This window comes from Hyperolius riggenbachi, chromosome 11, assembly GCF_040937935.1.
Source record: "Hyperolius riggenbachi isolate aHypRig1 chromosome 11, aHypRig1.pri, whole genome shotgun sequence".
Classification (NCBI taxonomy): Eukaryota; Metazoa; Chordata; class Amphibia; order Anura; family Hyperoliidae; genus Hyperolius; species Hyperolius riggenbachi.
The window spans coordinates 183,531,636-183,556,169 of NC_090656.1; the positions used below are offsets into that span (position 1 = coordinate 183,531,636).

The following is a 24,534-nucleotide window of genomic DNA, read 5'->3' on the forward strand; positions in this document are numbered from 1 at the left end:
ACTTAGATTCTAACCTCAGTAGAGGGAAGCCTCTGGATGATCTCTAGAGGCTTCACCAAGCCTCCTGCAACCCAACGCTTCTTGCTGGGACCCTCTTCCCGTCCAAACCCCTGCCTGAGTATGAGCGTGTCTGCACTGCACAGCCACAATCATGGCCTGCTCCTGCACAGCTGTATGAAGGAAAGAGCTGTGCTATTGTGCAGGCAGGGGACAATTGGGCACCTGCGCAGTGTGGCTGCAGGAGAATGTCCGTGCAAATTTATTTGACAAGCTCTTGTTGAATATGTCCAGAGGGTCCCAGCGCTGAATCAGCAGGGTGAAGGAGGATGGAAGGAGCCACAGGTTTCCCTTTACTAAGTCTCCATCTTTTGCAAATGTGTGTTACCCATAGGTATATTTTAAAACAAAAGCAGTTGCCTGGCAGTCATTCGGATGTTTCAGGCTTCAACAGTGCCTGAATCAAACAGCTAAAACACGCCTGTGGCTAATCAGTCTTAGAACATCTAATCCTGGAAAGCCGCGAATGTGCCTGTGCAGGTGATACGGCTTGCTTGGCAGTTGGAAACAGATGTTATTTCCCACAATGCAACGAGGTTCACAGGCAGGAAACTGTTAGGACCACCGTCATCATCAGACATCACACTGTGGGAGGGATTTCACCACAACATCAGCCATACAGACCCCTTGATGATCTATTTGAGAAAAAGTAAAGAATTCTCGTGGGAAAGGAAGTATCAGCTACTGATTGGGATGAAATTCAATCCTTGGTTAAAGTTTCTATTTAAAACCCCTCTTTAATTAAGTTTCCCCTCTTTGGTTTATATGGCAAGAACAGAGAGGTTACCTTCCATGGACAGCAATGGCTGCAACACCGGTTTTCTCAATAATTTTCACTAAGCTGAGAGTTTCTTCTAGCTGAAATATGAAGGATTTTAACATACATTAAAAAGCAGCATGAAATGTGTTTTATGAAACTATACACAAGATCTAAAGTAATGCATAGCAATTTTAGCAACTTAAACTGCTAAGTGTAGAAAAAAATTAAGGTAAAAATTAAATGTATCATAGCAATATTTAAAGTGTACCTGAGATAGGGACTTATATATAAAATAAACATACTGTACCTGGGGCTTCCTCCAGCCCCCTCCAGGCTTATCGATCCCACGCCTCCTCCACCTCCTCGTTTTGCCGCAACTGGCCCTGGTAAGTCGTTCAGTCGGCGCAGTCCAGCCGAGTGCGCTCTCGTGTCTCCCTGTCATCGCCAGGGGGCATACTGGTTTCAATATTCAATAATACAGCTTAACTAAACCCTACTCTCACACAGAACCCTCCCCTTGTGGTGCCTAACCCTAAGACCCCCCCCCCGTGTTATTTAAACACTAAGACCCCCACTGGTGCCTAAACCTAAGACCTGCTTGGTGGTACCTAACTCTAAGACCCCCACAGCCCCGCTGGTGCCTAAACCTAAAACCCCCTTTCCTGATGCCCTTTCAAATGTAGAAATGATAACATATTTGATAGCGTAAAATGTATACATCCAAACAAAATACTATGACAAACACTACAATGTTGCAAGTTTCAAAAACAGAATATATTTCAAAAACTGTAATTTTCTAATGTTGAAAACGATATATATCGGGCGCCCATTTTTCTGTTTTGGGCACCATATTAACGATATTTGCATTAGTACCAATGGCGATGCCTAAATTGGCCACTAGCCACCAGCACCCTTTTTTCCTGGGGCCCATACACTGGTCGATTTCAGCCATCATTCAATCGATTCTATAGAATCGATCGATCAGAAATCGATTCTCGAGAATCAGTTTCAATGGATTTGATCTATCTGAAGGATGGAAGATCTAGGTCGATCTGCTGCTGTTAGCAGATCTATGGCCCATACAGTTGCATTGGATCTAATGGTCCAATGATGCATTTAGATAGATTTCCAATAGATTTAAATCTGAAAATCTATTGAAGTCTGTTCCTAGTGCGTGGCACACATCTGATGGTCAAATCTGTTGCAAATCTATAAGTGTTTGGCCACCTTAAGACAGAAACAGCTCTTACTAAAGTGGCCAATGATCTTCTTAAAGCTAAATCCAAAGGCCATTAATCCATACTCCTTTTTGATCTGTCATCAACCACACCTAACTCCTACCGATACTTTCATCTGCAGGCATAAAGGGCTTCGCTCTCTCCTGCATATCTTCCCACCTCTCTGGTAGGTATTTCACAGTCTTATACTTGGATATGATCTTCTGTCCACATCCTTTGTCTGTGGAAGTACCTCAAGGCTCTGTCCTTGGCCCCCTCCTCTTTTCCATTTACATGCACAGTCTTGGCAAATTTATCAACTCATTTGGTTTCCAATACCATTTATATACAACTGTTTAAAATGTGGAACAGAGGCGCCACCAGGATAAAAATTCATAAAACTTTAAAAGTGCTTGGAGGAAGTGGTGGGCTTGCCTCCCAAAAGCAGACAAGATATCCTGTTTTATATCAATAAATACATTTATTATACGGACCCCAGCACTTTCATTTGGGGTACCCTATAATAAATGTATTTATTGATATAAAACAGGATATCTTGTCTGCTTTTGGGAGGCAAGCCCACCACTTCCTCCAAGCATTTTTAAAGTTTTATGAATTTTTATCCTGCTGGCGCCTCTGTTCCACATTTAAACACACTGTGTCCACTTCTGGTGGAGGGGATTGCTACCCCCATTCTTGGTTCTTTTCTACAGAGAGCGACTTCTGAGCCCTGAGTGAGGACAGGCCTAATCTCCTCACCTGCCTTTATAGTGGTTGCCTGAACGGTCACCCATGTTTGTGAGTATATTTTCTCTCACTTTACCATTAAAACATTTGTCTCAACATACTACACTATATTGGGCTCTCGGTTTTCTCTTTTACATTTATATACAACTAATACACAACTGTACCTCTCGGCCCCAGAACTTAACTCCCTCTTTACAAGTGTTCCTGACTGCTTGTCTGCTATATCCTCTTTCATGACCTCACGTTTCTTAAAACTTAATATGAATAAAACAGAACAAATCATTTTTCCACCGCCTCTGTCCACATCTCTGCATGATATAACAATCTAAAAGTTAATAACTTTAAAACTTCAGTCCCCAAAAGCACGGTGATTAGGGGGGTAATATTTGATTCCTCTCTCGCTCTTTTATTCCTCACATTCACTCCCTAACCAGCTACTGTCATCTCAGGACACTACTAAATTGTTAGTAGTCTTGCCCGGACTATTATAATATACTGCTTTGTGGACTGGCACCACTCCAATCTGTACTGAACTCGGCTGCTCGACTCATTCATCTTTCTTATCGCTCTTCCTCTGCTCTTCCTCTCTGTCAAGCACTTTACTGGCTGCCAATTAACGAGAGAATCCATTTCAAACTCTTTACCCTAACCTACAAAGATCTTCACAATCTCTATTCCCTATACATCTCCTCAATGGTTTCCAGGTACCAACCCAACCACAATCTCAAATCTGAATATGACCTTTTGTCCTCCTCTAGAATTCCCTCCTTGCATTCACATAAACAATATTTTGCATGTACTTCACCTCTCCTCTGGAATCCCCTGCCACAACACATTCGACACTCTCCAACCTTTGATATCTTTCAACGGTCCCTCAAGACTCACTTCAGACATACTTGACGTAGTAAGAGTTGCTGAACAATTAGTAAATTAGCAGCTATGTGTATGACTGGAGTTTTTCACACAGGTTCTTCTAAATAAACTCCAGCTATACTGCCTTTTTTGAAAAATGAAAAAACTTCTTAGACTATGAGTTTATTATGCAAGAGCATTCACATCTGTTTTTTGCTTCAACAGGTGAATGATCTGACTGTCAATAGAGGTTTCTTAAACGATAAGTGAACCTACACCATGTTTATATGCATTCTACCCCTAACTGCCTCCAATCAACGTGTAGTTATACTTCATTACTGATTATTGATCTGTTCAGCAGACAGTAGTCTACTAACGCTTCCCTATTACCAGCAGTAGTGTTGGCCGTGTCTAGGAAAACTCATGAAAAAGCATGTGATCAGTTTAGTCAGGTCTCTGATTTACTAGTCATGATCATGTGCTAAAGCAGAATGTGATCACGGCAAATCAGAGCTTGCAAATCTATCAGCTGATCAAACAAATCACATGCTTCTCCATGAGTTTAGACATGACCTTCACCAACCAGCTGTCTGTACACTGGATACCAGGGATCTGTGGCTGTCATCTTCCACTGCATTCCCACTGCCCTCCAAACTAGCTACCACTGTGATTCTACATACTTACCATATCTGTGACTGCCAGGTCTGATCTAGGCATAGAAAGGAAGGAAGTCGATTACAGAGAGAACTACTCAGGCACAGAACAGATCACAGATATTGGATTAAGATCACAGATGCTTAAAAACCCAATGGTGAGAAATTTAGCGGTTGGAGAAAGATCAGGGCAATGGGGAAGTGCCTGAAAACAAAAAACATAGCCAGGGAGTTTTTCACATCTCTTTGGGTGAGCAAACTTGGTAATAGATTATATTTGAATGATTACTCAAGGGATAATATGGGGATGGTTTAGCACAATGACATGTGAACCCAACGTATTTATGTAGTGCGAATTTATAGTGTACTTATTTTTTAAATCCTTCATGACCAAAGGAAGTTCTGTCTTAACTCTTCTTTCTAGTGGCTCTACAGTGGGTCACTATCTCTATCTAGTATGAAGGCTGTTTAGAATTTTATATGGCTTTACCACTTTTGCTGCACTAGTAAGGTTCTATTGAGTCTCAGGGAGTGCTAGTTTGTGGATGGATTTGCTGTTTCGGAAGCCAAGCCAAGCCCATTCCCATCCCTTGCCGCTATCCCTCTCCACCAGCCATATTGATAGAAATAACAGCACATGCCGCCACCACCAATACTAAGGCTAGGACGATGGCACACATGAGGATACTTAATAGATTCTTAGTTTTATTCTAATGAGAGTATGGTGATCCGCCAAGGCTCACCAGAGCCCCAGTTGACATAGCAGCCAGTGGTAGTGAAGTACTATTACACAGTCTCAGGGCCATGTCATACAAGAGATGTTGTTGATGCTACCAGTTCATGTTAAGTAGTTAGTATTGATGTCAGCTTATGATTTTAGGACAATTTTTCTGTCGGGTCCCTTTTGGTGCTCCTCAGTAAATCAGGTCATTATATCACCTCCTATAGTATTCAAGATGAAGGCTGAATACGTCCCCTGAAAAACTGGGATAAAAGCTGGTGTGATGGCATGGAATTCCATTACTTGATAGCCATCCCATAAACACAGGGAAGTTCACATATAAAATAGACAGTTCAACCACTCATTGCCTTTCACCACTGCCAAGCCTTGTCTAAAGTTTAGACAAACAAAACCAGATACTTACCTATGGAGATGGAAGGCTCTGGGTCCTATAGAGCCTTCCTTCTATCCTGGTACCCGCATTCCAGCGAAGTCACCCCGGTTTGAATCCCCCACCACCAGAGGCTTCGGGAACCCAAGTGCTCCCGAAGACAGGCGTCTCTGTACTGCACATGTGAGAGCGCTACCGCCCATCTTTGAAAGTACTTGGGTTCCTGAAGACTTCCAAAGGCTCCCGCAGTGGCAGAGAGCAATATTCAACCAATCGGTCAGACACCGAGGGACCGTGAAAGGAACGGGAAGGCTCTAGTGTTCCCCAACCCTGTCCTCAAGGCCCACCAACAGTGCATGTTTTGTGGAAATCCACAGAGGTAGTTAATCAGCTCTGCTGAGACACTAATTACCTCACCTGTGCATGTTTGTGGTTTTCTGCTAAACATGTACTCGGTGGGCCTTGAGGACAGGGTTGGGTAACTCTACTCTATAGGACCCAGAGCCTTCCCTCTCCATAAGTGAGTATATGTTTGTTTTTTTCCCAGCTTAAAATTTAATTTAAATGACTAGAATACTCATGTGGAAAGATCCAAGTAGGTGCAAGAGAAAATAAAAAATAAATAGAAAATAAAAAAGGGCAAACAAACAACTTGGAAAATAAAGTTGCCTCACTATACAGGACTACCCCACTCACAATGGCATTGATTCATGAAATTGCAGTAATATTACCGTGCATACACACCGCAACGTAATAATACAAAGTGCATGGTAACGTGAGCTTATCTCGCGGTGTTACGGTGCAAGTAGGTATTACAAGGTATGACCACAGTTTGCAGAAACACTGGCACTGAATCAGTAGTGTGAAAAGGTGTTTATTGTAAACCATATGGTACATGCAAATATAAATGCCAATAAGATGCAACCATATGCACAGCAAGCTATGTACAAACAACCAGGGAAATGCAGTGACAAATAAGGCCCATACACACATCGGATTTTTCCGAACGACGGGTCGTTTGAACGTCCCGTCGTTCAGTCGTCCGCACGCCAAATCGGGCGTGTGTACAGACTGTCGTTCGGGTGATAAGACTGATTTTGAACGATCCGCCCGGCGGATCGCTCAAGACTAGTCTTATCACCCGAACGACAGTCTGTACACATGCCCGATTTGGTGTGCGGATGACTGAACGACGGGACGTTCAAACGACCTGTCGTTCGGAAAAATCCGACGTGTGTATGGGCCTATATACTGTATACAATGATGCAAATATGATGCAAACATATACAACCCACATCCACCGCAACTATATACAGGTGATCACCAATCAATGAGAACATGCAAACCAACCTATCTATCTAACTAACTAGTGCAAATAACGATGAATATATACAAATATACAATTTATACAAATCAGCACGGTATCACAGGGAACAGGCAAATCAAGACAGAGTATCAGGGTCAGCAACGGGTAATCAGATACATACAAGGCACAGAGGAATAAACGGAAGCAGAGTCAGGACAAGCAAAGGTTCAGCAACAAGTCATCAGATCAAGCAAACAGGGTGCAAAGATCAGGAATCAGAGAACAGGCGTGACCAGGAACTCAGACCGACAGGGAACAGAAGTTCTGGCAATTGTTTGGAGGAAGAGGCAGTCTTTATATAGTCCATGTAACAGGAAGCAGCTGGTAGTAAGTGATCAGAGTTCCATTAGATGCCTCTGCAGGCCAGACAAAGAACTGCAAGTCCTTGTATGCAATGACAAGCCACCCGCTGGTGAATAGCGGAAATCCAAGGCAGTCCAACTCCATACCACCACCAGCAGGCAGGAGATGACAGAACATGATTTCTAACACACGGTAGTTACACGCTTGCGACGAGATGATTACCACATGCTTTGTAATACCACCGCGCGATGTGTAAGCGTGGTAATATTACTGCAATTTCATGGATCAAGTCTAATATTTCCATCAGGAAGGGGGCAGGTTCAATTCAGAATCCCCCCTTTCCCGATGTAGTGTACCACAGCGAAAAATCCACCCGGGCTCTAGCCTAAGTAACCGACCATATAAATCACCTCCTCTCTTTGGTTTATTTTTAAAATGGCATAGGGCACTTAAGGGTGAAGGCATCAACCTGACCATTCCGACATATGAAGATGTATTGTGCTACTAAAGGCCACAAACACACTGAAACGAAACTCTGCTGCCACTATTTTTCATGCGCCCCCCAAAAGAGTTCCATCTGTAGGCGACATTCTCATAGGCGCCTATGGCTTGTCCAAATTTCCCCTGGTGCCACTCTTGCCCAAATTGTCCATTTCATGCTCCTACATAGATGTTCTAGATAGACTAGTAATACTAATATAAAACACCTGTTCATTTAACCACCCTAGCGTTCTGGACGAGCTGAGCTCGTCCAAGAAAAAGTTGCTGCTAGTGTTTCGGACGAGCTCAGCTCGTCCAGCACTTCCCCCACTCACCGCTGTGCAGCGCGTGCATTCGGCCGCCTTCTCTGTGCTGCTGCGGGGCTCCCTCTCCCTCCTGCTGGGCTCTGATCACCGGTCCCCGGCTCCCCCGATCCTCCGGTCCCCGCTCCCCTCTTCTCTACGCAATTCTCCGGAGATCCGGCAGTCAGGGAAGATGGCGTAGCCCAGCCACTTCCTCTGACGCCGGCTCCTGCGCCCCCTAGTGTCCGTCGCGGCGACAGCATCATTAGATTACATAGGGAAACAAACTCTATGTAATCCAATCATGCTACTGTAATTCAAAAAGTTGTGTGCACAAACACAAACACCTGTCAGCTCTCAATAAAAGCCCTGAACCGTTACTGCCTCTCCCTCTTTCAGAGTCCCCAGAGTCCAGTGTTAGTCTGTTGTCAGCTATCATCTGTGATTTCTGTGCGATTTCTGCTTTTTTCCAGCCTTAGCTTCGTTCATATTACTGTCAGATTGCGTATTGCTTTCCGTCTTTTTCAAGACGCTGTGATCCCTGTGCGTTTGCTTTTGCCGTTTTTTTGTTGTTGTTTTTTTTTGTCGCTGCCCGTGACCCCGTACCCTGCTTGGGGTCATGGCCTCGTCCTCCCGGAGGCGTGTGCGTGACGAGGAGTTGCTGGATGTCCTCGAGGCAAGCGACAGCGAAGACGAGCTCCTAGAGGAATCGACAGACAGCGAGGTTCCCGATAACCTGTCTTCGGAGACGGAGACCAGTGATGAGGAAGCCGAGGAGCCAGTGACGGTCGCACGCACCTGGTGTGAGCTGGGGAGCCCCACTCAAGCTCCGCCACCCAGGTTCCCCTTCACAGGGGCACCCGGGCAGAAGATCGCGTGCGACGAGAGTCCGCTGTCCTTTCTGGAGCTCTTCCTGACTGATGACGTCATCCGCAAGATCGTTGAGGAGACGAATCGCTATGCAGCGCAACATCAGCAGGAATCTTCTCTACCCAGGTTCTCGCGGAGCAGGAAGTGGGAACCTGTGACCAGCAATGACATCTGGGTGTTCCTGGGGCTCGTCATCCTCCAGGGAGTTGTTGGTAAGCCGCTGCAGAAGTGGTACTGGACCACTAATAAGATCCTCAGTACGCCCTTCTTTGGATCGGTTATGTCCGAGCCACGGTACACCCTCATCATGAAGTATTTGCACTTCGGAAACAACGAGGAGTTTGATAAGGCCACCCATCCCGCACCCAAGCTGAAAAAAATTTGTGACCTATACCAGATGATTGTTGCGAACTTCAAGGCTGTGTATGTTCCAGATCGCGACATCACGGTTGACGAAAGCCTCATGGCATATAAGGGGAGACTGAGCTGGGTGCAATTTATTGCATCAAAAAGGGCACGCTTTGGGGTGAAGTCGTTTATGCTCTGTGAGGCCAAGTCCGGGTACATCTGGAACTCTGTAATTTACACGGGCAAAGGCACCAAATTTGCCCCTCAGTTCAGCCAGTTTGGGTGTGCCACCTCCTCTGTCCTAACCCTAATTGAGCCATTGCTGGATCAGGGGTACTGCCTGACGACAGACAATTTCTACAGCTCCCCTGAACTTTTTGATTACCTGGTCCAGCATAAAACCGATGCCTATGGTACCTTGAGGGCTAACTGTCGCAATCTGCCGCCGGCCTTTTCTGCCAGGAAGCTGAAGAAGGGGGAGGTCGTTGCCTGGCAGAAAGGCAAAATGATGGCTCTGAGGTGGAAGGACAAACGTGATGTATGTGTCCTCAGCACTATTCATAATGCCGAGACTGTCCGCACCACCAACAGGAGTAAACAGGAGGTGGATAAACCCAAAGCCATACTGGATTACAACAACACTATGGGGGGTGTGGACAGGGCTGATGGAGCCATGACCTTCTACCCGGCTGTCCGCAAGCAGCAGCGGAAATATTATAAAAAAAATTTTCCGCCACTTACTTGAGCAGTGCTTGTGGAATGGCTATGTGCTATACAAGAAAAGCTGTGTAAGGCCTGTACCCCACCATGACTTTGTCTGGCAGCTGACGGAAGCAATCTGCATGAAGTACCCCCCACCAGAGTCAACATCTAGACCGGGGCGCAGGGCATCATATGTCGTGAATCCGACACGGCTTTCAGGGAGACACTTTGTGGAGTACTTGCCACCGACCCCACAGAAAGCAAACCCTACAGGAAGGTGCGTTGTTTGCTGCAATAAGAAGGACAAGGATGGCAAAAAGATGCGGAAGGAGACCCGCACTTTTTGCCCCGACTGTGACGTGGCACTTTGCGCATTACCATGCTTCAAGATCTACCACACTAAAAAAGTGTTCTAAAGTACACTTGTACCCTGTATAATTTTGTTTCTGCCTTCATTTATTTATTTCTGCATTGATTTATTTATTTCTGCATTTTCTTTATATTTCTGCATTGAGGAAAAATGCAAGGTATTTCAGTTTGTCATTAATAAATTTTATTTTATTTTTGACAAGAATTAGTGTTTGACACTTTTATTATACTCAGAATGTATACTAAACTCTTGCTTGGCTCATTTTGGTAAGTTACAGGAAAAAAGGTGCTGAAACCAGTGTTAGTTACCTGGTAACATCCTTTTTAGTAACCTCCAGGACAGGTCCACCATGAGACGACATAGGCTCCTCCCAGGAACAGGAAACCTCCAAATTAGAGCACTCTATAAATTTTAAGCCAACCCCTCCATCGCCAGTCAACTACAAGAACTGTTAACCGTTAAAGAGGCATATTCATATTATTATACACATTCATCTATATATATCCCGTTATCCGGGTGGGTTACGGACCTGTCCTGGAGGTTACTAAAAAGGATGTTACCAGGTAACAAACACTGGTTTTTCCAGTAACCTCCAGGACAGGTCCACCATGAGAAGATGAGCAAGAAATCTTACCAATTTTAGGGTGGGCCGACTGCCTGCAGAACTTTTCTCCCAAAGGATTGTTGTCTTGCAGTCATCAGATTCACCCTGTAATGTCTTGAAAAGGTGCACATACTTGTCCACGTAGCGGCTCTACAAATTTTTTCTGGCGTAGCACCCGCTCTGTAGGCCCATGATGTAGCAGCTGCCCTAGTTGAATGAGCCCTAACTGCACCTAGTAAAGTAGATCCTGTCAACCTATAGGCTTCCTCTATACACAGTCTTATCCACTTGCCTATAGTTCTTTTTGACATCCTCATGCCCTTAGTAGCTCCTGACGAATTAATAAATAGAGCTCTTGATTTCCTAAAATCTGCTACTCTGTCCAAATAAGCAATGAGACACCTCCTAACATCTAAGGTTGGTTCTTCGTTGAAGGAGGGTAATATGATCTCCTGGGATCTATGAAAATTCGTAGCTACCTTAGGAAGGAACTCTTCACATGTTTTTAATATCACCCTATCATTAAATATGAGACAAAAGGGTTCATCACAACAGAAGGCTTCCAGTTCGCTCACTCTCCTGGCTGAAGTAATTGCTACTAGAAAAATAATCTTCATTGTTAATTGTCTTAATGGAATTTCTGATACTGGCTCAAATTGGTCTCCCTTTAAGACCCTTAATACCAAAGAGAGATCCCAACTCGGAATCTTTTTATTAATTATAGGTTTTCTTCTTTCTATGGATCTAAAAAACTGTATGATCAGGGGGTCATTTGCTAATTTTTGATCTAAATAGGTAGATATCGCTGTAACCTGTACCTTCAAGGTACTGAGGGCAATGTTTTTCTCCACACCGTCCTGTAAAAATTCTAATACGGTTGGTATTGTCTCTCCGGAAAATCCTGACTCTTCTTTCCACAAATTGAAAGTCTTCCAGTACTTTAAATATATTTTTCTAGTTACCTTCTTTCTACAGTCGAGGAGGGTACTGATAACTCTCTCTGAGACACCTCTTTCTCAAAGGAGACCTTTCAGAAGCCAGGCACACAGGTTTAGATTTGGTATGTAACTTATACTTCCTCTCTCTACCTGAGATGGTATCCTTCTGTGAGGCAATTTTATCGGACCCTCTAGTCTCATTTTCAGGAGAATCGGATACCAGCTCCTCCCCGGCCAATCTGGAGTTATCATGATCAATGTTGCTCTGGTCTGCCTTAACTTTTGCAAAACTCGAGGTATTAGCTGGATTGGTGGAAACGCATATGCCTTTCTGAATGTCCATCTCTGACTGAGCGCATCTACCGCCTCTGCTCCCTCCCTTGGATTTAGGGAATAGAACCTCTTGCATTTTGTATTTGCTCCGTTTGCAAAGATGTCGAGCTGAGGTCGGCCCCATCTCTTGACCAGATTCCTGAAGACTTTGTTGGATATCTCCATCTCCGAATTTGATAGTCTGTGTCTGCTCAGGAAATCCGCCATGGTGTTCAAAGATCCCTTCAAGTGGACTGCTGTGAACGAGAGGAAGTTCTCTTCCGCTATTAATAGAATTTCCATCGTCAGGTCTAGAAGTTTTCTTGATCTTGTTCCCCCCTGACGATTTATGTAGGCCACTGTCGTGGTATTGTCTGTTCTCAGTTGAACATGTTGCCCCTTCAGGAACTGTACCACCTGTACTAGTACTTCTCTCACTGCTCTTAGCTCTCTGTAATTTGATGACTGATTTCTTATTAGCTTTGGCCAGAGACCCTGAAATATCTTCCCCTCTAAATGGGCTCCCCATCCTAGGAGACTTGCATCCGTGGTAATGCATCTTTGTGCTGGTATTGTCCATAATCTTCCTTCGGTTAGGATCTTTTCCGACATCCACCACTCTAATGAGTTTAGTATTATGTTTGGACATCTCACTTCCCTTTCTAAATCTTCCTGCTTTTTGTTCCAGACTCCCATCATCCAACTCTGGAGCTCTCTTGTGTGTAACAGTGCCCATTGGATGGCAGGAGATGTGTAACGATCGGTGGGTGCAGAGAGTATCTGATTACCGGTGATCTGCAGTATCACCGGAAATACAGATATATACCAGATTATAAGTGATCTGCAGTCTCACCGATAATCCGATATACAAACTAACCTCTGTTCACCTGAGTAGAGTGTAGTGTTTAGTGTAACAGTAACACTTAGAGGACAAGGCCTCAATGCAGCAAGGAGTACTGCACAGATTCCTTCCGCAGACCTGAGCTCTCCAAGACGGGAGGAGTCAGACTGACAGTAGGAAGGTATATCTGAAAGTGACCCTCAGGAGGGAGGATCGCTAACAGAGCGAGGAACCGCCTCTAACGGTAAGGTCGGTTCTCGAGGTCGGACAAGCCAGGTCGTACACACACAGACAGATAAAGTACAAGATCAGGAGGCAAAGGCGGAGTCAAAGTACAGGCAGGGTTCAGCAACGGGGTATCAGATATATCGGGGTACAAAATCAGGAGGCAGAAGCAGAGTCAAGGAACGAGCCGGGGTTCGGCAACAGAGTATCATAAATAACGAGGTACAAGATCAGAGTTCAGAAGGGTGGTCAAGGCAGGCAAAAGTCATAACAGATAATCACAATCAAACTAGTACTTTAGCTATCAACAGAATCTAGCTAAGTGTAGGATTACAGCTCCAGCTGGTCCCGGCACACTTACGGATCTGACTACGGATCTGGGTGCTCCCACATGTGTGATCGCACGCCAGACAAAGAGCAAGTGAACAACCAGCAGTATATATACTCTAGGACCTTTCCAGGACCTCCCTAATTGCTGGTCCAATGGGAGCAGTGGAATTTGTCAGCTGACCCAGCTGGTCAGCCGACACCCTTCTAACTGCTATTTAAACTCTGCCTCTGTGCTCGCGCGCGTGTAAGTCTGAATCTTGGTGGACTATCAGTCCCAGCCACACCAGTACTGTCATGCAATGAATCTAATGCAGGGGGCCGCCTCTGATGCGGATTCCGCCGTTACCAATGCGGATTCCGCCGCACTGCCCATGCGGCATGCAGCGTTTTTTTTCCGCGTTGTGACGCCATGCTGGACGCGGAAACAGCCGCCTCACCTCGAGAGACGGCGGCTTTTCCGCGTTTCCTCACAGTACCCCCCTCCCGAGGAGTGGACTCCGGACAACTCCTACCAGGTTTCTCGGGATGTAAGGCGTGAAATTCCCTCCTTAATTCGTCCGCATGCATGCGACTCCCCGGTACCCATTGTCTCTCCTCAATGCCGTACCCTTTCCAATGTACGAGATATTGTACCGAGTTTTGTACAACGCGTGAATCTAAAATCTTTTCTACCTCGTACTCAGGTTGGTCATCCACCAACACAGGAGGAGGAGGAGTGGGACCCACATGGACTGATGGCTTAAGCAGGGATACGTGGAAGGACCTTACCCCACGCATGCTGGCGGGAAGATCAACAGCGTAAGTGACGTTGTTGATCCTTCTGGCTATCGGGAAAGGCCCGACAAACCTGGGACCCAACTTGTCTGAGGGCTGTTTCAGGGCCAAGTGACGTGTGGATACCCAAACCAAGTCTCCTGGTTGGAATCTCCACTCCAAAGACCGTTTCTTGTCAGCTTGACCCTTCTGACTCAGAAACGCCTTTTCCAAACTGTCTCTCACCGTCCGCCAAATATCTATAAAAGACCTTTGCCAAGCCTCCAGAGCTGGAAACGGAGTGGAGGCCACTGGTAACGGTGAAAATTTGGGCAATCTTCCAGACACAACCTGGAACGGAGAAAATCCAGTGGAAGAACTTTTCAAATTGTTTTGTGCAAATTCTGCAAAGGGCAGAAATTTGACCCAGTCATTCTGCGCCTCTGCAACGTAGCATCTCAAAAACTGCTCTAACGCCTGGTTGACCCTCTCCGTCTGACCGTTGGTCTGTGGGTGGTAGCCCGATGAAAACGACAGCTTCATGCCCATTTGATGACAGAATGCCCTCCAGAATTTAGATACGAATTGGACTCCCCGATCGGACACTATGTTTTCCGGAATGCCGTGCAACCGGAACACGTGTTTGATAAACAAGTCTGCCAATTCCTGGGCTGAGGGGAGTCCTTTCAAGGGCACAAAATGGGCCATCTTGCTGAAGCGGTCGACTACCACCCAAATGACCGACATGCCCTCTGATCTGGGAAGCTCACCCACAAAATCCATGGACAAGTGGGTCCATGGTTCACTCGGGGTGGGTAAAGGCTGCAACCTCCCTACAGGTGCCAGCCGGGAGGGTTTGCTTTTAGCACATACCGCACAATCCTTAACAAATTCTTTGCAGTCGGCTGCCAGAGACGGCCACCAAGCGCACCTGGCCACAAGATCCTGCGTTCTAGATGCCCCAGGATGTCCCGCATTCTTGTGTGAATGGAATATCTGTAGCACCCGGAGACGGAATGGCAGAGGCACAAATAAAACCCCCTCAGGCTTCCCCTCAGGGACATCCTGCTGAAAAGTACTCAAGGTCTCTGTCCAGTCTTCCCAGGTCTCTGTTACGGCCAGCACCAAATTTTGTGGGACAATGGTCTCTGGGGCAGAAGGCTGTGCTGTCTCCAACTCAAAGCATCTGGACAGGGCATCTGCCTTAATGTTCTTGCTACCCGGGGTATACGTAATTATGAACCTGAACCTCGAAAAAAACAAAGACCATCGAGCCTGACGGGGACTTAATCTCTTAGCCCCCTTGATGTATTCTAGATTCTTGTGATCCGTGTATACAGTAATTGTATGTTCTGCTCCTTCCAGCCAGTGACGCCACTCCTCAAAGGCAAGTTTAATGGCTAAGAGCTCTCTGTTGCCTATATCGTAGTTTCTCTCTGCCGGAGAGAACCTACGAGAGAAATACGCACAAGGGTGTAGCCTTCCCTGCAAGCCTGACCGCTGAGACAGCACAGCCCCTACCCCAACCTCCGAGGCGTCTACCTCAACAATAAAAGGATAAGAGGTGTCTACATGTCTCAGGATGGGTGCGGAACAAAACAAATCTTTTAAAGTGGAGAAAGCACTTAATGCATCAGGAGACCAGTGGGTGGTATCTGTCCCTTTTTTCGTAAGACAGGTGAGGGGTGCGATAACCGTGGAATACCCCTTTATGAACCTTCTATAATATTTCGCAAAGCCTAAAAACCGCTGTAAAGACTTCAACCCAACCGGCTGAGGCCATTCCAAAACAGCGGAGACTTTGGCGGGGTCCATAGACAGGCCCGTGGTGGAAATTATGTACCCCAGAAAGGCGACAGATGTGACTTCAAAAATACACTTCTCAATCTTAGCGTAGAGTGAGTTTTGTCTTAATTTGTTGAGTACAAATTTCACATGCATTCTGTGCTCAGAGAGGTTGTTGGAGAAAACAAGTATATCGTCTAGATAGACCAGCACAAATCTCCCCAACACCTCTCTGAAGACCTCGTTGATGAGTTCCTGGAAAACGGCCGGGGCATTACATAACCCAAAGGGCATCACCAGATACTCGTAATGCCCGTCTGGCGTGTTAAAGGCCGTTTTCCACTCATCGCCCTTTCTAATGCGCACCAGGTTGTACGCGCCCCGTAAATCCAGCTTTGAGAAGATCTTAGCATCGGTGACCTGCGTAAATAAATCGTCTATCAGGGGTAACGGATAGCGATTCTTTACCGTGATCTTATTTAGTCCCCGGTAATCAATACAGGGCCGCAGGCCCCCGTCTTTCTTTTTAACGAAAAAGAAACCTGCTCCAGCAGGCGATCGGGACGGCCGGATGAAGCCTTTGGCTAAATTGTCACGGATATATTCCTGCATAGCCAATTTCTCTGGCCCAGATAAATTGTACAAATGACCCCGAGGGGGCATACAACCTGAACGTATATCAATGGGGCAATCGAAAGGGCGATGTGGGGGTAACTTGTCTGCAGCCTTGGGACAGAATACATCAGAATATTCCACATATTGCTCAGGTACCCCCTGTACATGAACCCTGGTTTGGCCCAATGTCACCTTCCCTAAACATCGCTGAAAGCAGTGTGCTGACCAAGAAATTAGTTGGCCGGTGGCCCAATCAATGTGTGGAGAATGAAGGTGCAACCATGGCATGCCGAGTATAATGGTGGAGGTTGTCATATGCAACACAAAGAACTGTAACTTTTTCCAGTGCAGTACCCCTATGGTGACCCCCACCTCTGGTGTCTGAGACAGTGGGTGATTCCCTTGCAGAGGAGAGTCATCCACTGCCGTAACCTGGATGGGTGGTTGTACTGGTGTGAGCGGAATACACAATCTCTTAGCAAACTCAAAATCCATAAAATTTGCCGCGGAGCCTGAATCGATAAAGGCTTCCGTGACCTCAGTCTTATCTTCCCACGTAACGGTACAGGGAAGAAGCAATCGTTTTTCTTCTAGGGGTAAAAGTCGGACGCCCAGGGTGCTACCCCCCACCACTCCTAAGCGGTAGCGTTTTCCCGGCTTATTGGGGCAGTTCTGTACTATATGCCCCCCTTCACCGCAGTACAAACACAGCTGTTCGGTCATTCTCCGTCTTCGCTCTACCTGGGTTAATTTTGACCGAGCAATCTGCATCAGCTCAGAAGGAGGCAAGACGGGAGAAGGTGAAATAGTAGGAGGTGGAGTCACTGGGACCGTGGTGTAAGATACCCCTCTGAGACGGGAACTACCCCTGGTCTGTTTTTGGTAGCGCAGCCTGCGGTCGATTCGGATGGCCGCTGAGATGGCCTCATCGACTGTTCTGGGCTCGGGCTGGCTTAACATCAAATCAGAGACCTCATCGGACAGCCCTGACAAGAAATGATCTAATAGGGCATAGTTGTCCCACCTGGCCGTAACTGACCACCTCCTAAACTCGGCCGCGTAATCTTCGACCGGACCTTCGCCTTGACCCAAAAGCTTGAGCTTCCGCTCAGAAGTCGAGGCAAGGTCCGGATCGTCGTAAATTACTGCCATAGCTTTAAAAAATTCCTCTACAGAGGTAAGAGCTTTGTCTCCGGCGAGCAAGCTATACGCCCAAGACTGGGAGTCGCCGGACAACAAAGTTTTAATAAACGTGACCCTCTGGGTCTCAGTACCCGAAGATTGGGGTCTCAACTCAAAATAGGACAACACCCTACTCCTAAAATTTCGGAAGTCAGATCTGTGGCCGGAAAAGCTTTCAGGTACAGGCATACGTATGTCAGAGCTAGGAGAGGATCGCACATGATCCACTGATGTCTGGAGGGTTTGTACAGACCCTGATAGGGCATCAATAAGAGTTATGTGAGTGCCCAGTACTTGATTGATGTTGTCCACCGAAGCGGCAAGTACACCCAGACAATCAGTGTTTGCGTCCATTTTGTATTTTGGTCTGGCGTTCTGTAGCGATCGGTGGGTGCAGAGAGTATCTGATTACCGGTGATCTGCAGTATCACCGGAAATACAGATATATACCAGATTATAAGTGATCTGCAGTCTCACCGATAATCCGATATACAAACTAACCTCTGTTCACCTGAGTAGAGTGTAGTGTTTAGTGTAACAGTAACACTTAGAGGACAAGGCCTCAATGCAGCAAGGAGTACTGCACAGATTCCTTCCGCAGACCTGAGCTCTCCAAGACGGGAGGAGTCAGACTGACAGTAGGAAGGTATATCTGAAAGTGACCCTCAGGAGGGAGGATCGCTAACAGAGCGAGGAACCGCCTCTAACGGTAAGGTCGGTTCTCGAGGTCGGACAAGCCAGGTCGTACACACACAGACAGATAAAGTACAAGATCAGGAGGCAAAGGCGGAGTCAAAGTACAGGCAGGGTTCAGCAACGGGGTATCAGATATATCGGGGTACAAAATCAGGAGGCAGAAGCAGAGTCAAGGAACGAGCCGGGGTTCGGCAACAGAGTATCAGAAATAACGAGGTACAAGATCAGAGTTCAGAAGGGTGGTCAAGGCAGGCAAAAGTCATAACAGATAATCACAATCAAACTAGTACTTTAGCTATCAACAGAATCTAGCTAAGTGTAGGATTACAGCTCCAGCTGGTCCCGGCACACTTACGGATCTGACTACGGATCTGGGTGCTCCCACATGTGTGATCGCACGCCAGACAAAGAGCAAGTGAACAACCAGCAGTATATATACTCTAGGACCTTTCCAGGACCTCCCTAATTGCTGGTCCAATGGGAGCAGTGGAATTTGTCAGCTGACCCAGCTGGTCAGCCGACACCCTTCTAACTGCTATTTAAACTCTGCCTCTGTGCTCGCGCGCGTGTAAGTCTGAATCTTGGTGGACTATCAGTCCCAGCCACACCAGTACTGTCATGCAATGAATCTAATGCAGGGGGCCGCCTCTGATGCGGATTCCGCCGTTACCAATGCGGATTCCGCCGCACTGCCCATGCGGCATGCAGCGTTTTTTTTCCGCGTTGTGACGCCATGCTGGACGCGGAAACAGCCGCCTCACCTCGAGAGACGGCGGCTTTTCCGCGTTTCCTCACAAGATGTTGACGTCAGAAAACCTAGTATTCTCATGACTTCTCTTATTGTCAGAACTGGGTTCCTTATACAGTCCTGTATTATTTTCTTTAGTTTTGTCATCTTTTCTTCTGTTAAATACAGTCTTCTCCTCTCTGAGTCTATCACAACTCCTAGAAACTGTATTCTTGACTTCGGCTGTAGCACCGACTTTTCCCAATTTATAATCCATCCGAGAGTCTGTAGTTGATCTAGTACTCTCTCTGTGTCTTCTTCCGCTTGTTGATATGAGTCTGCTACTACTAATAAGTCGTCTAGATAGGGAATCACTAGGATTCCCTTTACATGTAAGTCTTTTATCACTTCTCCCATCACTTTTGTGAAGATGCGAGGTGCTGATGAAATTCCGAAGGGCAGGACTCTGAACTGGAAGTGTTGAATTGATTCTTTTTCTTTTATTGCAAACCTCAGAAATTTTTGTGACGACTCTCTTATTGGAATGTGCCAATAAGCATCTCTTAGATCTATATTCGTCATTACACAGTTGAGGGTTAGTAAGTTTCTCACAGAGAAGATTGATTCCATCCTGAATCTTTGATAAGTCACAGAAGGGTTTAATGGCTTCAGGTTCAGAATTAACCTGAATTTCCCCGTCGGTTTCTTTACCATGAATATGGTCGAGTAAAAACCCCTGCGAAGCTGATCGCACGGTACCGGAACTACCACTCTTTCCTCTATCATGCCTTTTATGATGCTTTGCAAAGCCTGACGCCTTTGTTTCTCTTTTGGAAGAGGAGTGGAAATGAACCTGTTTCCCGGAAGCGACCGAAACTGAATTTTGTACCCCTGACTTACAAGATTGAGGATGAAATCGTTTTTGGTTATGTTCGTCCATTGGGAATAAAATCCTGTTAGACGACCCTCAACTCTTTCTTTGGCGTCACTTCTTTTCTTGGTTTTCTGGGTTCCGAAAAAGAAAATTCTTTCTCGTTCCCTCTCTGTTGATGGCCCAGTGTTTTCTTCTCTGCTGAGGTTTATCCCTGTTTTCTTGCCTATTTCTTCTAAAGAATCTTTTGTTCTGTATATATTTCTTCTTCTTTGGAAACCCCTTCTTTCTATCGCTAGTTCTTTCTAATATTTCGTCTAGCTGGGCCCCAAATAAAAGCTCCCCATCAAAAGGTATGTTACATACCCTAGCTTTAGAAGCCTGACTTCCATCCCAATTTTTAATCCATAAATTACGTCTGGCGGAATTAATTAGGGCAGTCGTTCTTGCATTTACCCTTATGTTTTCTGCTGCCGCATCAGTTATGTAGTCTGTGGCCTTTGAAACCACTTCAAGTGATTCTAAGATTTCTTCCTTAGATGCCCCTTTTTCTACCTTTTCTTCTACTTTCTTAACCCATACTGCTAACACTCTCGATACACATGTTGTTGCAGCTGCTGGTCGAAAATTTGCTCCTGCTGAGGTCCATGCCTTCTTCAGAGCAAATTCCACCTTTTTATCCTGTGGATCCTTAAGGTATCCGAGGTCCTCAAAAGCTAATTCATTGTCCTTATTTACTTGAGAAAAAGCTGCGTCAAGCCTAGGACACCGATCCCATATCTTGGCATCTGTTTCTGCAAATGGAAATCTTTTAATAAACCCCTTAGACATGAATAACTTTCTATCCGGGTATTTCCATTGACTCAGAATAGTATTCTTTGTAGACTTATGCACAGGAAAAGTAAGGGCCTCCTCTGGTTCCATTCCCTGGTACAATTTATCATGTAGTGACACTTCTTCAGATTTCTTTGTCTCAATCTTCAAAGTATTATTAATCGCCAAGATAAGTTGGTCAGTTTCATCAGCCGGAAACCTGAACATAGAAATTTTCCTTATATCTGACTGACTCTCTATACTTTTAACCGAAGATGCATCGGAATCATCTCCATCATCCTCCTCTCCTTCCTCTTCCATTTCCTCTTCAGAGGAAGAAATAATAGGTCTTTTAGTGGAGGATTTACTTTTACTCTTACTTTTTGCAGGCCGTTCGGGCTGAGTAGCATCACTATTAGGTGTAGGAGTTACCGGTACTGTTGTACTAGGGCCTGCATTACTAGTATCTGTAGCTGGGGTCATGGCAGCAGAGAAAACTTCTTTCAACGATTTAATTGTATCAGACATCTCCTGCTTAACAGCTGACATAATCTCCTCCTTTAATCCCCCTGATTGTTCCTGAATTAGTTTAACAAAACAGGGTTGGCAAAACTGCTTATTATAAGTATGGGCAAGTTTTGTGTCACAGAGCGGGCAACGCCTCCTAGGCCTTGACGGGTCAGTAGACTCTGTGCCCTATAATAAAACACAATAACAAAAGAAGTGTCACCTGTCTGTCTAAAAAGACCTCTGTAAAGCAACACCCTTGTGCCCATGACAGAATGTGAGGAAAGCAGCTTCCCTACCCCAGACAGGAGGAAATAAAAAGGTACTAGTATTTCAGAATAGACTATACCAAGGACCTTTAAGTAAATATTTACTGGATAATGTAACACATTAATTCAAGTACTTCATTAAAGGTGTCCACATAAACACATTGCAGAGACCACCAAAATCCAGAATATATTAGCATAATAGCATAGTATAGTATCATATAGTAGCATAGCATAGAATAACATAGCCTAATAAACTGCTATATAATATCACAGACCTCAGACAGACGTAACATATACATATATAATGTCTATGAAGAGACCTCAGATCAGACGCTAAGCTGCCAGGCAAAAACACCAACCAAGTCAGACCTCAGCATAGACGCGGTGCAAGGCGTTCGGCTCATACCGTAAAGGTCCCCAAGCCTTCCGCCACCTTACCTTTCCTGGCTCCTGCTTAGCGTCCATCCTGCTCCGCTCGCAAAACGAAATGCCGAGCAATGCAGGCTTCCGGCGTCTCTTCACCCACGCTTCCGGAAGTGACGTCACGTAAGGGTGGAAGTACGCTAACGAGCGCCGCCATTGAGGGCAAAAACCTTCGCCAACCCTCCGGAGGCCCAGGCTTCTCCTCGTCACTTCCGGCGCGCCACAGCCTCCGCCATCAGGGAATCATGGACGCCGTTCGCGTCCTCGGAACTACCACCACCAGGGCAGCCATGACGCTTCTTGGAGAAGGTAGATATTCTCCTCCTCCTACCGGAACCTCGACCCTCTCCAGGCAGGTCCCCATGCGCCGCCAACCACGGTCCCCAGCACACCTGGCTAGACGGACCGGCGAGCGACATAGAGTACTCTTTCCTGGAACAGGAAACGTCAACTGGCGATGGAGGGGTTGGCTTAAAATGTATAGAGTGCTCTAATTTGGACGTTTCCTGTTCCTGGGAGGAGCCTATGTCGTCTCATGGTGGACCTGTCCTGGAGGTTACTGGAAAAAATTAAATGTACCGCTTTTTGCACAGAAATCCTTGGGAATCAGAACGGAACTCCAGTGAAAATAATGTAGTAAAAAAAGTGCTTCATTTTTCACCATAATTATGTATAAATGATTTAGTCAGTGTTTGCTCATTGTAAAATCTTTCCTCTCCCCGATTTACATTCTGACATTTATTACATGGTGAAATTTTTACTGTGGGCAGGTTATGTAGCTGCTCCTAGCTGTTTTGGCTGTTAGAGACAGCTGTAAACAGCTAATTCCTGTCTGTGAACATTGTTACATTGTGGCAGTTTGCCCAGAGTACCGTGGTACTCAGAGCTTCTTGTGGGAGGGGTTTCAGCACAAAATCAGTCATACAGCGCCCCCTGATGGTCTGTTTGTGAAAAGCATTATATTTCTCATGTAAATGGGGGTATCAGCTACTGATTGGGATAAAGTTCAATTCTAGGTTGGAGTTTCTCTTTAATTTTTCTGGTACCTGCAAGCTGACAAGTAACAGTCACAGAATATCCATCACTTTTCACAAACTGAAGCAGTTTTGAGACAGGATTATACCACAAACTCAGCGCACATGTCAGAAGGATCTGTCAGTCAGTTTGTCAGTTCCAGATGTAGTTCCTTTTAGCAACAGTATAAAGTGTTAGTATTGTGAGGGAAATAAATCCCCCTCTCTAGGTCTAAATAATCCCAAACCATCCAAATTTACTCAAGTTTGCACTTGCATTTGGCCATTAAACAGGGCACAATGACAACACTGACTAAACTAGATACAGAGATTTTTCCAGTGCTCAGACATTTGGTGACTTTGAGGATGGTACTTCATGCTGCTGCTTTACTATAGCTCCCAGGCTTCAGGAAAACACATATACTGTATGACATCTAGTATAAGTTGGTGGCCCATTGCATGGACTTCAGTTTGATGACAGAGTGACCTGGCATTCAGAGAATGCTCTCCATCCACAGCAGATGTCTTACCGGTTCAAAATGTTTAGACCTCGGTTTCCATGGTGACATAGCATCTGCCCGTTTCATAGAGATCTCCGCAAACTGAGTGAGACAACCTTCTTGGCTGACACACCTGTTTGCACTTGCAAGTTTCTCTTTAAGGTTTTTTTTTGCCGAGTAGAGGTTTTCAACTGAAATGTGGCTTTTAAACAGTAGAAAGCTGAGATTAATGTTACAGGACATAGTGGTTAGTACTCTCGCCTTGCAGTCCTGGGTCCCCGGTTCCAATCCCAGCCAGGGCACTATCTGCACTGAGTTTGTATGGTCTCCCAGTGTTTGTGTGGGTTTCCTCTGGGCACTCCAGTTTCCTCCCACATCCCAAAAACATACAGATAAATTAATTGGCTTCCCCTAAATTGGCCCTAGACTATGGCACATGCACTACACAATACATACTGTATGACTATTGTAGGGATTATTATAAACCCCTCTGAAGGATAGTTAAGTGACCAGACAATATACTCTGTGTAGTGCCGAGGAAGATGTCAGAGTCTGGCTATTAAAACAAGCAGGAGTATACCAGTACTACATCTACTTGCCAGAGAGGGGTCCTGGCCAGACTTGGCAGACTGCGAAGGAGCTGACCCTGAAGCGTCCTCCATGATCACAAACAACTAAGTGAATCATGGACATAGCATCTAGCTATATGCACAAAAAAAGGACCCAGCTGAAATTACTAATTGCAGCCCCTGCTGCTTAATTATTCAAATTCGCTGCACATACCTTTTCGAATCAGACTGGATGCTGATTCGTCCTCACCGCCGCGGCCCCTGCCGCATAATTAATTTCAGCCATGTTTGTTATTATCAGCGTCCTGCGCTGAATATTCCTCCTCTGCCACAGCCCCTGCCGCTCTGCAGACCTCAGATCACGCGGGACCCCATCGCCTGAATACTTCCGGGTCAAACGGAAATGAACTTCTTCCATACAC

The 24,534-nt window shown here is 45.7% G+C and overlaps 1 protein-coding gene across 1 annotated transcript in view; it reads right to left on the reverse strand.

Moving 5' to 3' along the window:
- DUS2 (dihydrouridine synthase 2) overlaps positions 1-24,534 on the reverse strand; it is a 68,499-nt gene that overhangs the window by 5,005 nt on the left and 38,960 nt on the right. The window contains exon 9 of the mRNA XM_068259848.1: positions 845-915. Coding sequence (XP_068115949.1) covers positions 845-915 — 71 coding nt within the window. The remainder of the gene's footprint in view (positions 1-844; positions 916-24,534) is intronic.